The 11,217-nt window shown below is 42.1% G+C and overlaps 3 protein-coding genes across 9 annotated transcripts in view; 1 reads left to right on the top strand and 2 right to left on the bottom strand.

The window, feature by feature from the left end:
• LOC103393431 (RNA binding protein fox-1 homolog 1) overlaps nucleotides 1–11,217 on the top strand; it is a 363,631-nt gene that overhangs the window by 120,823 nt on the left and 231,591 nt on the right. The gene's annotated exons all lie outside the window — the stretch shown is intronic.
• Nucleotides 854–7,941, bottom strand: mfsd11 (major facilitator superfamily domain containing 11). 2 transcript variants are annotated; one of them, XM_008330418.3, is made up of 14 exons: nucleotides 7,743–7,941; nucleotides 7,024–7,178; nucleotides 6,866–6,921; nucleotides 6,636–6,743; nucleotides 6,486–6,565; nucleotides 5,882–5,978; nucleotides 5,664–5,722; nucleotides 5,427–5,583; nucleotides 5,212–5,255; nucleotides 5,063–5,128; nucleotides 4,793–4,918; nucleotides 4,521–4,695; nucleotides 4,172–4,307; nucleotides 854–2,209 (listed from the first exon to the last, which is right to left on the bottom strand). In XM_008330418.3, the coding sequence occupies exons 2-14, from the start codon at nucleotides 7,117–7,119 to the stop codon at nucleotides 2,045–2,047; spliced, it is 1,365 nt and encodes a 454-aa protein (XP_008328640.1). In that variant the 5' UTR covers nucleotides 7,120–7,178; nucleotides 7,743–7,941; the 3' UTR covers nucleotides 854–2,044. The 2 variants fall into 2 exon arrangements, with proteins under 2 accessions (XP_008328640.1, XP_024920397.1); XM_025064629.1 differs by lacking the exon at nucleotides 7,743–7,941 and adding an exon at nucleotides 7,654–7,693.
• nupr1b (nuclear protein 1b) lies at nucleotides 8,562–10,115 on the bottom strand. Its single transcript, XM_008330419.3, has 3 exons — nucleotides 9,936–10,115; nucleotides 9,692–9,830; nucleotides 8,562–8,867 (listed from the first exon to the last, which is right to left on the bottom strand). The coding sequence occupies exons 1-2, from the start codon at nucleotides 10,030–10,032 to the stop codon at nucleotides 9,703–9,705; spliced, it is 225 nt and encodes a 74-aa protein (XP_008328641.1). The 5' UTR covers nucleotides 10,033–10,115; the 3' UTR covers nucleotides 8,562–8,867; nucleotides 9,692–9,702.

Raw genomic sequence — 11,217 nt, 5'->3', positions numbered from 1 at the left:
CCAACAGCCGCAGCCTCAGCAGTAACACCGGCAGCAGCAGTAAAAACAGCAGCAGCAGCAGCAGTAACAGCAGCAGCAGCCTCAGCATCAGCAGCCTCAGCCTCAGCAGCCTCAGCATCAGCAGGTGTCTTTGTCTCTGTATGTAATCAGTCTTTAATGGGGTTTTAATGATGGTTTTTGGTCCACATGTTCACACACATGGACAAAGAAGAACAGACTGGAGAAGATCAGGACCTACAGCCCTTTTACATCCATCCATCCATCCAACCATCCATCCAACCATCCATCCATCCTCACATGAATTCTTTCATCATTTTCACTTTTTTTTCCACTTCCTCTTTTCTTTAAAAAAAATCAGATCAATCTCTTCCTTCTCTTCCCTGCATCTCATCCACCCACACACACACTCCCCATCTACCATATGTGTGTGTGTGTGTGTGTGTGTGTGTGTGTGCAGCCAACCAGTGGGAGGAGGAGGGGGAGGGCGTGGGGGGGGAGGGGGGGGAGGAGAGCAGAGCCTCAGATGAGGATTATAATCATTTTTCCTCTTCAGACAGGAAACAGAAACACTGCAGATGCTGCTCTCCTCCGTTCTTTCCTTCGCTGTCACTTTTTGACTCACAGTGAAATCGTCTGCTGCTCCGTCGTCACTGATCCTCCAGCAAAACAAAACAAAAAAAGAATAGAATGAAAACAGCAGCCACAGTTTTGGCTAAATGACTTACTGATGGAGGACGCCGTGGATCGACCACTTCCTGTTCCACCGTGTGGGAGAATCATCTGCAAAACTGTGACAGAAATTACTGTGAAAAAGGAACTTTTTTTTTAAACCAGCCGTGAATCAAACTACGTCTTTGGCATTTGAGAACGACACTTTATTGATCATAAAAGGCGTCAGCGGAGGTTGGTGAATCATTCCAACATTCCAGTATAAAATCAGACTTAACGTATACATAAAGATTCCCTTCAAATCCCGGACAGTTGATTTGACCTCAGACACAGTGTAAACAGTGGACATCCCACTCTGCCACAGCTCCGTCCTTAGAGAAAAAAAACCCACTCTGTTTCCCTGCGAGCTAAAAAAATCAACAATTTTCTCTACGGACTTTGATGTGGAAAAGTCAACAACTAAAATCTCCGAAGTGCAAACTCGAGACTCGCTCGCTTAAGAATGTGTTCATCACTTTACACCTATCATACAGACATTTACCACATCGCCCCCCCCCCCAACACCACCGTCCACTGAGAGACGCTCAGTGATTTCAGAGCTGCTGTCATCCATCGTTCACTTCAGACGATGTTGTTTTGTTGATTCTGCACAAAGAACACTACTACATTTAGACGCGCCTCAGTGACACAAACTGACCAAAGGGGGCGGCAGTTGACCAGCTGCTCCCATCTCCCTGTGAGCTAAAATAGCTGAGTTTCTCTGTGGACCGTGGAGTGGGAGAGTGAGTGGTTCTCTTCTCTGCAAAGGCAACAATTCAACAAATATATGTCCTTAACAAGTGAGGACTTTAACCAAGACAAAATAAAGAAGGAATATGTCGATCAGTGTCAGTATTGATTAGCTTTAGTATTTGAATAAATTAACATAAGTGCATGAATAGTATAGAGTACAGTGAAAGAGGGGACGGGGGGGTCAGAGGACATCAGCTGAGGACATGGACCCTTATAGAGGGAGGGCAGAGGACATCAGCTGAGGACGAGGTCTCCAAAGGAGGGGTTGGTCAGAGGACATCAGCTGAGGAGGGGGTCTCCAGCATGCTAGGTCAGAGGACATCATAGTCCCTGAAAGTGGTTTTTGATCTTTATCATGAAGGACTTGAACCTTGATCATTAAATCCTTACGTTTGGATTTCAGGATCAGGATTCAACAAGATCCTTCTCAGATGAAAAAAACAAAAACACTCAGAGAGAGAGAGAGAGAGAACAGTAAAGACGAGGAATGTTTGATGTCCCAAAAAAACAACGTCAGTCCCTCAGCAGGGAACCAAAAACCTCAGAAACGATTTTCTGAGCTCAGATTTCTCCTGTCGACCAATCAGATGGTGCCGTAGTCTGAGGATTCCCGCCTGTTGGACTCGGCCAGCGTCTCCGCAGCGAAGAAGGTAATGGTTCCAAGGAATCCTGTGAGGACCAGGATCAGGAGCTGCCAGTGCAGCAACAGGAAGTTGCTGTAGAAGAAGGCGATGGCGGCGGCCACACACTGAGGAAAACCAATCGATCAATCAATCAATCCATCAATCAATCAGGTGTTTTACTGGGGTTAAAACTGACAACCATCTGACTCTGAGGATACATAAAACTATATTAAATGGCAGAACATCACGTGCCAGCAAACAGTTTTACCACTAGAGGGCAGTGTTTGTGGATCAGGAACTAAATCAGGTGACACATTCTTTGGCTTAAGTTAAAATGTCTTTCATTTAATAATCAAAAAAACCGAGGTGTATCAGTTTGTAGCTGACCACTGGTTGGACTTTTTCAAATTTAATGACTCTTTTGGCAAAAGTTTTGTTTTTTTCAAACAGCTGAACTCTGACAACTCTCAACAAAAAGCACCTCACCTGGATGAGCTTGAGTGAGGCGAAGGCGGGGGCGCTGTTGTCCGGAAACATGAAGCCGATGATGCTCATGAGCTGAGTGTTGAAACAGCTGTCGCCCAAACCCAGCAGGAAACTGCACAGCATGGCCACGCCCACACTGAGCCGCAAAGGAAAACAAATAAATAAATAAATAAGCATAAATAAATAAAAAATCGATTTACCAACTAAAGTCTATAAAGAATGTGATCACAACTTCATCCTGTCTGAAAAACTCCAGTACCAACAACACCAAACCTCCTGGTGATAATCAGTGATTTCAGCTAACGGGTTGTTGAGCCACTGCTGCCTCCGCTGCACTGTTATTTCTTACTTGGGAGTAATGAAGGCCTGCTTATCGGTTCCTGCCTCGGGGGCGAGCGGAGCGTCACTCGCGATGTTGAGGAAAATCAAGTAAAAGGCCACAAAGTGAGTGATGAGACCAAGCAGAACCACAGGGTTCCGGCCAAAACGGTTGTTCTTGTTCAGCAACCCAAATATGCCCCCTCCTGACCAAAGAGAGGAAGGACCAGAACAAAAAAAAAAGAATGACACAAAGACCCCTCCCTGGTGTCAAACTGGAGGTTCACGGCTGAGGAGTCTCACCTAAGATCTCACCCACACCAATGAAGATTCCAGAAATGCCAATCAGACTCTTGGCGTCTTGGCCGAATCCCGTCATGGCGCCGATACACGTCCCGTAAACGCCGCTGTAGAACGTAAGCTCCAGACCTGAGACACAAGAGCAGCTGTTCATGTCTTCGACTTGAACTCACGTCAACGAAGAAGAGTCTTTTATTGTTGAATTACTTTGTTGAAGAGAAACACATTGAACCATGAATATGAACTCAACTTCTGTTTGGTTCGGCTCACCTGAGTACGCCAACGGGAGGAAGAGCAGCAGCATCTCTTTGGTCACGGTTATTTTACACACCTGAACTGAAACACAGCGCAGAAGAGTTAGTTAGAAGAGGAAATCATCACCTGCTGCTGGAGACCTGGTCTGTGTGAGGATAACTCACCAAAAGCATCCAGAGCCTGAGAGCAGAGGCCAGAGTGAGGAGAGCTACAGAGGACGAGAGGTCAGAGGTCACTATGAACAACTATACATGTGGTCAAAACACAATCTGAAAAAAAAAAAAAATCTGAAATTTTAGCTGACAGAGACACGGGAAGTCAGCAGTGGATCAACAACCGCCGTGTCACTGTTAGCAAAAATCACTGGCTTTCCGTCTGACCTGGTGGTGGTGCTCTCTGAAAACTCCGCCTCAAGCGTTTTACTGGGGTTAAAACTGACAACCATCTGACTCTGAGGATACATAAAACTATATTAAATGGCAGAACATCACGTGCCAGCAAACAGTTTTACCACTAGAGGGCAGTGTTTGTGGACCAGGAACTAAATCAAGTGACACATTCTTTGGCTAAAGTTAAAATGTCTTTCATTTAATAATCAAAAAAACCGAGGTGTATCAGTTTGTAGCTGACCACTGGTTGGACTTTTTCAAATTTAATGACTCTTTTGGCAAAAGTTTTTTTTTTTCAAACAGCTGAACTCTGACAACTCTCAACAAAAAGCACCTCACCTGGATGAGCTTGAGTGAGGCGAAGGCGGGGGCGCTGTTGTCCGGAAACATGAAGCCGATGATGCTCATGAGCTGAGTGTTGAAACAGCTGTCGCCCAAACCCAGCAGGAAACTGCACAGCATGGCCACGCCCACACTGAGCCGCAAAGGAAAACAAATAAATAAATAAATAAGCATAAATAAATAAAAAATCTATTTACCAACTAAAGTCTATAAAGAATGTGTTCACAACTTCATCCTGTCTGAAAAACTCCAGTACCAACAACACCAAACCTCCTGGTGATAATCAGTGATTTCAGCTAACGGGTTGTTGAGCCACTGCTGCCTCCGCTGCACTGTTATTTCTTACTTGGGAGTAATGAAGGCCTGCTTATCGGTTCCTGCCTCGGGGGCGAGCGGAGCGTCACTCGCGATGTTGAGGAAAATCAAGTAAAAGGCCACAAAGTGAGTGATGAGACCAAGCAGAACCACAGGGTTCCGGCCAAAACGGTTGTTCTTGTTCAGCAACCCAAATATGCCCCCTCCTGACCAAAGAGAGGAAGGACCAGGGAAAAAAAAAAAGAATCACACAAGGACGACTCCCTGGTGTCAAACTGGAGGTTCACGGCTGAGGAGTCTCACCTAAGATCTCACCCACACCAATGAAGATTCCAGAAATGCCAATCAGACTCTTGGCGTCTTGGCCGAATCCCGTCATGGCGCCGATACACGTCCCGTAAACGCCGCTGTAGAACGTAAGCTCCAGACCTGAGACACAAGAGCAGCTGTTCATGTCTTCGACTTGAACTCACGTCAACGAAGAAGAGTCTTTTATTGTTGAATTACTTTGTTGAAGAGAAACACATTGAACCATGAATATGAACTCGGTGGGTTCTGTTTGGTTCGGCTCACCTGAGTACGCCAACGGGAGGAAGAGCAGCAGCATCTCTTTGGTCACGGTTATTTTACACACCTGAACTGAAACACAGCGCAGAAGAGTTAGTTAGAAGAGGAAATCATCACCTGCTGCTGGAGACCTGGTCTGTGTGAGGATAACTCACCAAAAGCATCCAGAGCCTGAGAGCAGAGGCCAGAGTGAGGAGAGCTACAGAGGACGAGAGGTCAGAGGTCACTATGAACAACTATACATGTGGTCAAAACACAATCTGAAAAAAAGAACAATCTGAAATTTTAGCTGACAGAGACACGGGAAGTCAGCAGTGGATCAACAACCGCCGTGTCACTGTTAGCAAAAATCACTGGCTTTCCGTCTGACCTGGTGGTGGTGCTCTCTGAAAACTCCGCCTCAAGCAGCGACTCGGAAACCTCAGAGGGGGCAGACTCGGTTTCAGGAGTCCGAATGAGGAAGAAGAGAAAGCATCCGACCAGGCTGATGACGGTCAAAGAGATGAAGACGGTCCGACGGTCTTTGTCTGGGACAAACAGCAGGATCAGAGCGGCTGTGGCGGAGGAGCAGGACGTTAGCTCACCGTCGCACCCGTGCGTCCCTTACCTGTGATGTGGACGTGTCCGTGCCAGGCAAAGTAAATGTAGAGGTTCCCAAACAGCATGCTGTGAAGACACAAGAGGACAGAATGAACCCGATGTCCGTCCAATGTCCTTACGATCTCAAACATCACCATCTGAACAAAGACCAGCGTCACAGCTCTGAGCTGCACTGTAGAGACTGCTGAGTCTGAGTCTGGTTCAGGTTCTGATGATTGGAATCACCTGAACTGCAGCAGTGACCAGAAGATGCCGCTGTTTCGTCCAATGGTGTTGTTGGTGGAGTTGATGGTCAGAACATTTCCCTGAGCTGTCCACAGCACTACACACACACACACATACACACACACACACACACACACAAAGAAAGACAAAAACATGTTGAAAAAAACAATTGTTTCCAAAGTTTCCATCAGAACAAGTATATATGTACATATATATATACATATATATATGTATGTGTATATATACATATGTATATACATATATACACACACATATACATATATACATACATATATACACATATATACATATATACACATACATATATACACATATATACATATATACACATACATATATACACATATATACATATATACACATACATATATACACATATATACATATATACACATACATATATACACATATATACATATATACACATACATATATACACATATATACATATATACACATACATATATACACATATATACATATATACATACAGTATATACACACATATATATACATATATATCGACAGTTACATATATATACTTTTTTTGACATATATATGTTGACAACATCAGTCAGGTTACCTGCGGCTCCGATTCCGACCAGCACAGACGCGGTGTAGAAGGTCCAGGTGTACGGGTAGATGAACATGGCGATGTAACCACTGCAGACAAAGCTGGGATTAACCAGGGGGAAGGTGATGCAGTGAGGTGAGAGTGTGGGCGTGTCCTCACCTGTACAACAGTCCACTGAAGAACATGGAGAGCTGAGGTCCAATGACGGCCACCACTGAAGGAGCCAGAACGTTGGAGGTGGACATGACGGCATAGATGATGGACATACTGGGAGACGGAGAGAGGGAGAGAGAGAGAGAGCTACGGAGAGACGGAGAGAGAGAGAGAGCGTTTTTTCATTAAGAACCCGGCTGAGTTCCGCTGACAGACCAAAGTGAGATCAATCTGCCCTGGTGTAGCCGCTGCCATGGAACTCAGAACTGTTGAAGCTCTTTATCACTGTTTGCTAGAACGTAAAAATAAAAATACATGTTGGGCTTTTTTTTGTTTTTCAGTCAAACCAAATTTTCTTAAAATTTTTTTTTTTTTTGTTATATTTTCAATTAACCTCGATGTTTCCGCATGTTTGAAAAGCAGTGAACATGAACATGAAGCTGACACCCAGGATGATGATGTTCATCTGTTTCTTGGACTCTGGACTCATGATGAAGCAGCGAGGGACCTTCCACAAATAAAACTATTACTCCTTCTGTTATTTTATGTCTAGAGAAAAAAAAAGAGAAAACAAATAAAATCAGTCAGATGTAGGTGAACATAACCAATTGTGGTTTTTCACTGAAAGACAACAAGATAGCTAAAATATAACAAACACTAGATAACAAAAAGTTAGTAAAAAAATGATATAATAAAAAACATTATAAGTCGCTGAAAACAGACAATTTCTAAGAATAGTTCACAGAGAGGCGAACGTTTTTCCAAAGTCTCTATAAAAACATTCTATAAATTTGCCACAAAAAATAATAAATGAGTGATACATAATTCGAAAAAAATTGAAATGTGAAATGAGACTAAAAGGCTAAAGAAATGGCTATATATGTCAAAAAGAAATACCCAGCGATAATGTCAGCTAGAAGTTAGCCACAAAGTAATAAAAAATTAAACGAATAACATTTTGAAGAATAACATTTTTTTAAAAAGGTAAAGTGCTACAAATAATTACAGGAAAACTGAATATTACCTTGATATACGGATACAAAGTTGGCAAACACGACTTTGTTATCGAGCTGTTGTCGTGTACAAAGCGGAAGTGAAATAAATACAACTTACCGCCGGGTCTGTAGCGCTGTAGTGTCAGTGTAGTGTCAGGCTATCAGTTGACAACGAAGCTTGAACGAGTGTTTTGGACATTAAAATGAAGAAATGCATCGAAACAGCAGCAGAGAGGAGACAAGAAGAGAAAAACAGTGCAGCGAAACACGGAGGTCATGTGATTCAATCAGCTGACCACTACTTGTTCTGCTCACACCGGCTTCTCACCAAACCTCGTTTACGGCACTTTGGCGCCTCCCACTGGATTGGATTGAAACTAGTTTAGTCATCAAAATCGAAATAAATAACTTTAGTTTTCTAGTTTTCCGTTAACCTTACTTTAAAATATATTTTTAAATTTTTGTCTATATATCTAATTCTGACATTATTTTCAACACTTTGTGTTTTGGAAACCTCCACTGTTTTGTTTTACCGTTCAGTTGTTTTTCATTATTAGCTACCGTACTAGGCTAAATGCTGACATTTTAAATGTTGTTTTAATTTATGTTTATATATTTTTGGCTTAACCTAAGCACCTCTGATTATTAATTGGCCAATAAATATAGACTTGTCTTTTTTTTCTTAGCTAATTTGGTTATTTTCTAACTCTGTTAGTCATTAATTGTGTAGCTATTTTTTCACATGCTCCCTTTCACTTTAGCTATTTTATTTTTAATTTTATTTATGCAACGTTCTTGTTATAGAGATTTGCTTTTTTAATTGGGGTTAGAAAAAGGGACAAAGCTGAAAGAAAAAAAAGAAGAGACTTTTCATACCATTAGTTGTCTGCAGGTGGCAGTAAAAAGTAAAAAATACCAAATAACTTTATTTAATAAAAATGTTTATTAGTATGTTTTATTTTTGGAGAGGATGGGGGGGTTACATATTAGAGAAAAGGAAAAAATAAACAACATCAACAACATTGACGAGCGCGCAAGGACCACATGCACTCGCCTCCACAGGTGGGCACACATCTCCACACCTGCGGTCTCGGCAGAGGTCACCCATGAGGATGCGTCGACTTTCATGTCAAGGTAAAACCGCCCACATTAGGGCGTGAACCTCTGCCCCGTGCTGCACCACATTTCATTCTGTTGCAAGGAAACCATGGTCCATGTCCAGAAAAAGGCCGTCCGAGTTTTCCTGCATCAGGACAGTGAAAAAAAATTGTGTTTTGGGGTTAGAAAAAAGGTAGAAAAGAAAAATTAAAAATAATATTGGGTAAAGTTTGGCAAAAACCTCATAAATAAATCATTTTAAAATAGTTACATTTAAGAACAAACCATACAATAACACATGGCTATTTCATGGTAAGTGAGGAGTTAGTAACGTGGTCTAATACAGACGTCACAGGAACTCAAATCCTTAATTTTAACCAGCAATTATTAATTATTATTAATTTTACTGTTGGCACATGTCGTCATACATAAGATGAAACAGCAGAGGGCGCGCAAAGCACAGGGAAAAGTGTCTTTACCAGACTTCGTTTAAAGACGTGCTAATTTACTACGTTAGTATTGATTGGAGGAAGGAAATGAAGCCGTGACACCGTGGTTCACAGACGGAGAGAGACTTCCTCCAGACTCGGTCTGTGGTGAACACAGAGTTAACACAGAGAGAGAGAGAGAGAGAGGGAGAGAGAGAGAGCTGTGGTGTTTACTTTCCCTCCTCGCCAGATGTTGTTGGGGTTTTTTTTTGTTTTTTTGTTTTTTTTTTTTGAGACAACTGTTTCAGACAATCTCAGTGACTTCTCGAACGACAATGTCTGTAACTGATAACAAACCAAACGTTCTGATTCGGAACCGTATTCTGAATGCTTTGTTATAATTCTAGATGCCAGATGTCAGCGGTATTTGTGTCAGTTTGGAGTTGGAGTCTGGTCCACAGTTCAAACGGCGTCAGTTACGTCAACGGTCACAAACGTCCCGCTCGTTTCCTAATTCACGAACATTACACGTACGGCTCACCTGCGCGTCCTTCACTCTTTGTCTTTCTTTTCAGTGTTCTGCAGCTTCTCCACGATCTTGCGCTCGTGTCCGCCTGGATTGTGTCGGTTGGTGTTGTCGCTCGCCTCCTTCTTGGTTCTGCCTTTTCGGGCCGAACCCTCTGTGAAGAGAAGAGCAGCGATATGAGACGACCAGGTTTACGTTCTCGTTCGACTTTTAACGTAGTCCAACGGCAGGTTAAAGATTAAAAATGCCTCTTTCTCACCTGTGTATTTGTCGCTCAGGTTGTAGTACTCGTATTCATCGTAATATTCGTCTTCAAACTGCGTCGGTTTCAGGTTCTTCACGTCCACGTGACTCATGTTTGTCGCTCGGAGCTGAGACTGAAGGTAAATAAAACTCTTTTATTTCTCGATTTCCCACTGTTCACGTTGTATAAACTGGGTTTCCACCGCGTCTCTCCTTTTTAATAACGGGAACATTTGACCACGCCCACAACAATGCGCGGTCACGCCCACTTCATATCGTCCTACCGCAAAAAGTGTTGCATCAGATTTTAAAGGTTCAGTTTGTAAAAAAAATAAAATATAAAATGTAAAAGAGCCAAGTAGTAGATCAGAGTTTCACCAAAAATGTAGGTCAAAAAGAAGAGATAAAAGAGAAATAAAACAAAGAAATGAGACGTTACTGCAGGTGTTTGTTATGGGATGGTGTTTTAGGAAGATCAGCCTGGTTCATCAAAAAGGCTAAAAGTTCAGAAAATAATTTTTACATTTGTTTAAACTGTATCTTAAACTTGATTCACAAAGATTCAGGTAAAGTGAAATTGAATTACAATTATTGAAATGAATTAATGAGTTAATACATTTAAAAGACTAAAATATCAACAATACATCAAAGGCTGATGTTGACACAGTGTTTTATTTATTTATGTATTAAATGAGCTTTTAGTCCAGTGAGAAAGTGTCAGATGTCATTTGTTAATAAATAACTTGATCTAAAAAAAAAATCCTGTAAAAACAGGTCACGTTATCTGTGTCCTGGTTTACTGTGACACACCCTTCAGTCGGTGTGTGTGTGTGTGTGTGTGTACATGCCAACTCACCTGACCTAACAACAGTGTGAGTCACCACTGACTGGTCACCCTTGTTTCTTAAAAACAGCAACAGGGCTGAAGTAAAGGAGGAGGAGTAGACACAGCTGGAACAGAAGGAGGAGACAGAGGAGGAGGAGGAGGATGAAGGAGGAGGATGAAGGAGGAGGACCGAGCTGGAAGTCTCTGTCTGGAACTTTTTTTTTTTTTTTTTTTTTTTACAAATTTCTAAGAACCGACCCGAGAGCCAGAGTGAACTTTTGTTCAGAGATAAGTCAAGTCCAAAGTCTGGGAGAGAAAAACTCCCTCTCTCTGCCAAACACACACGCACACGTACAGCTAACGATGAATCAATTATTATTATTATTATTATTATTATTATTATTATTATTATTATTATTATCTGTAAATGATTCATGAACAGTTAGCACTGAAATGGCTGCTGTATTTAATG

The sequence above is a fragment of the Cynoglossus semilaevis genome, chromosome 17, assembly GCF_000523025.1.
Source record: "Cynoglossus semilaevis isolate Cse_v1.0 chromosome 17, Cse_v1.0, whole genome shotgun sequence".
Classification (NCBI taxonomy): Eukaryota; Metazoa; Chordata; class Actinopteri; order Pleuronectiformes; family Cynoglossidae; genus Cynoglossus; species Cynoglossus semilaevis.
The sequence above is the reverse complement of the archived record's forward strand: the minus strand, read 5'-3'. Positions and strand labels throughout refer to the sequence as shown.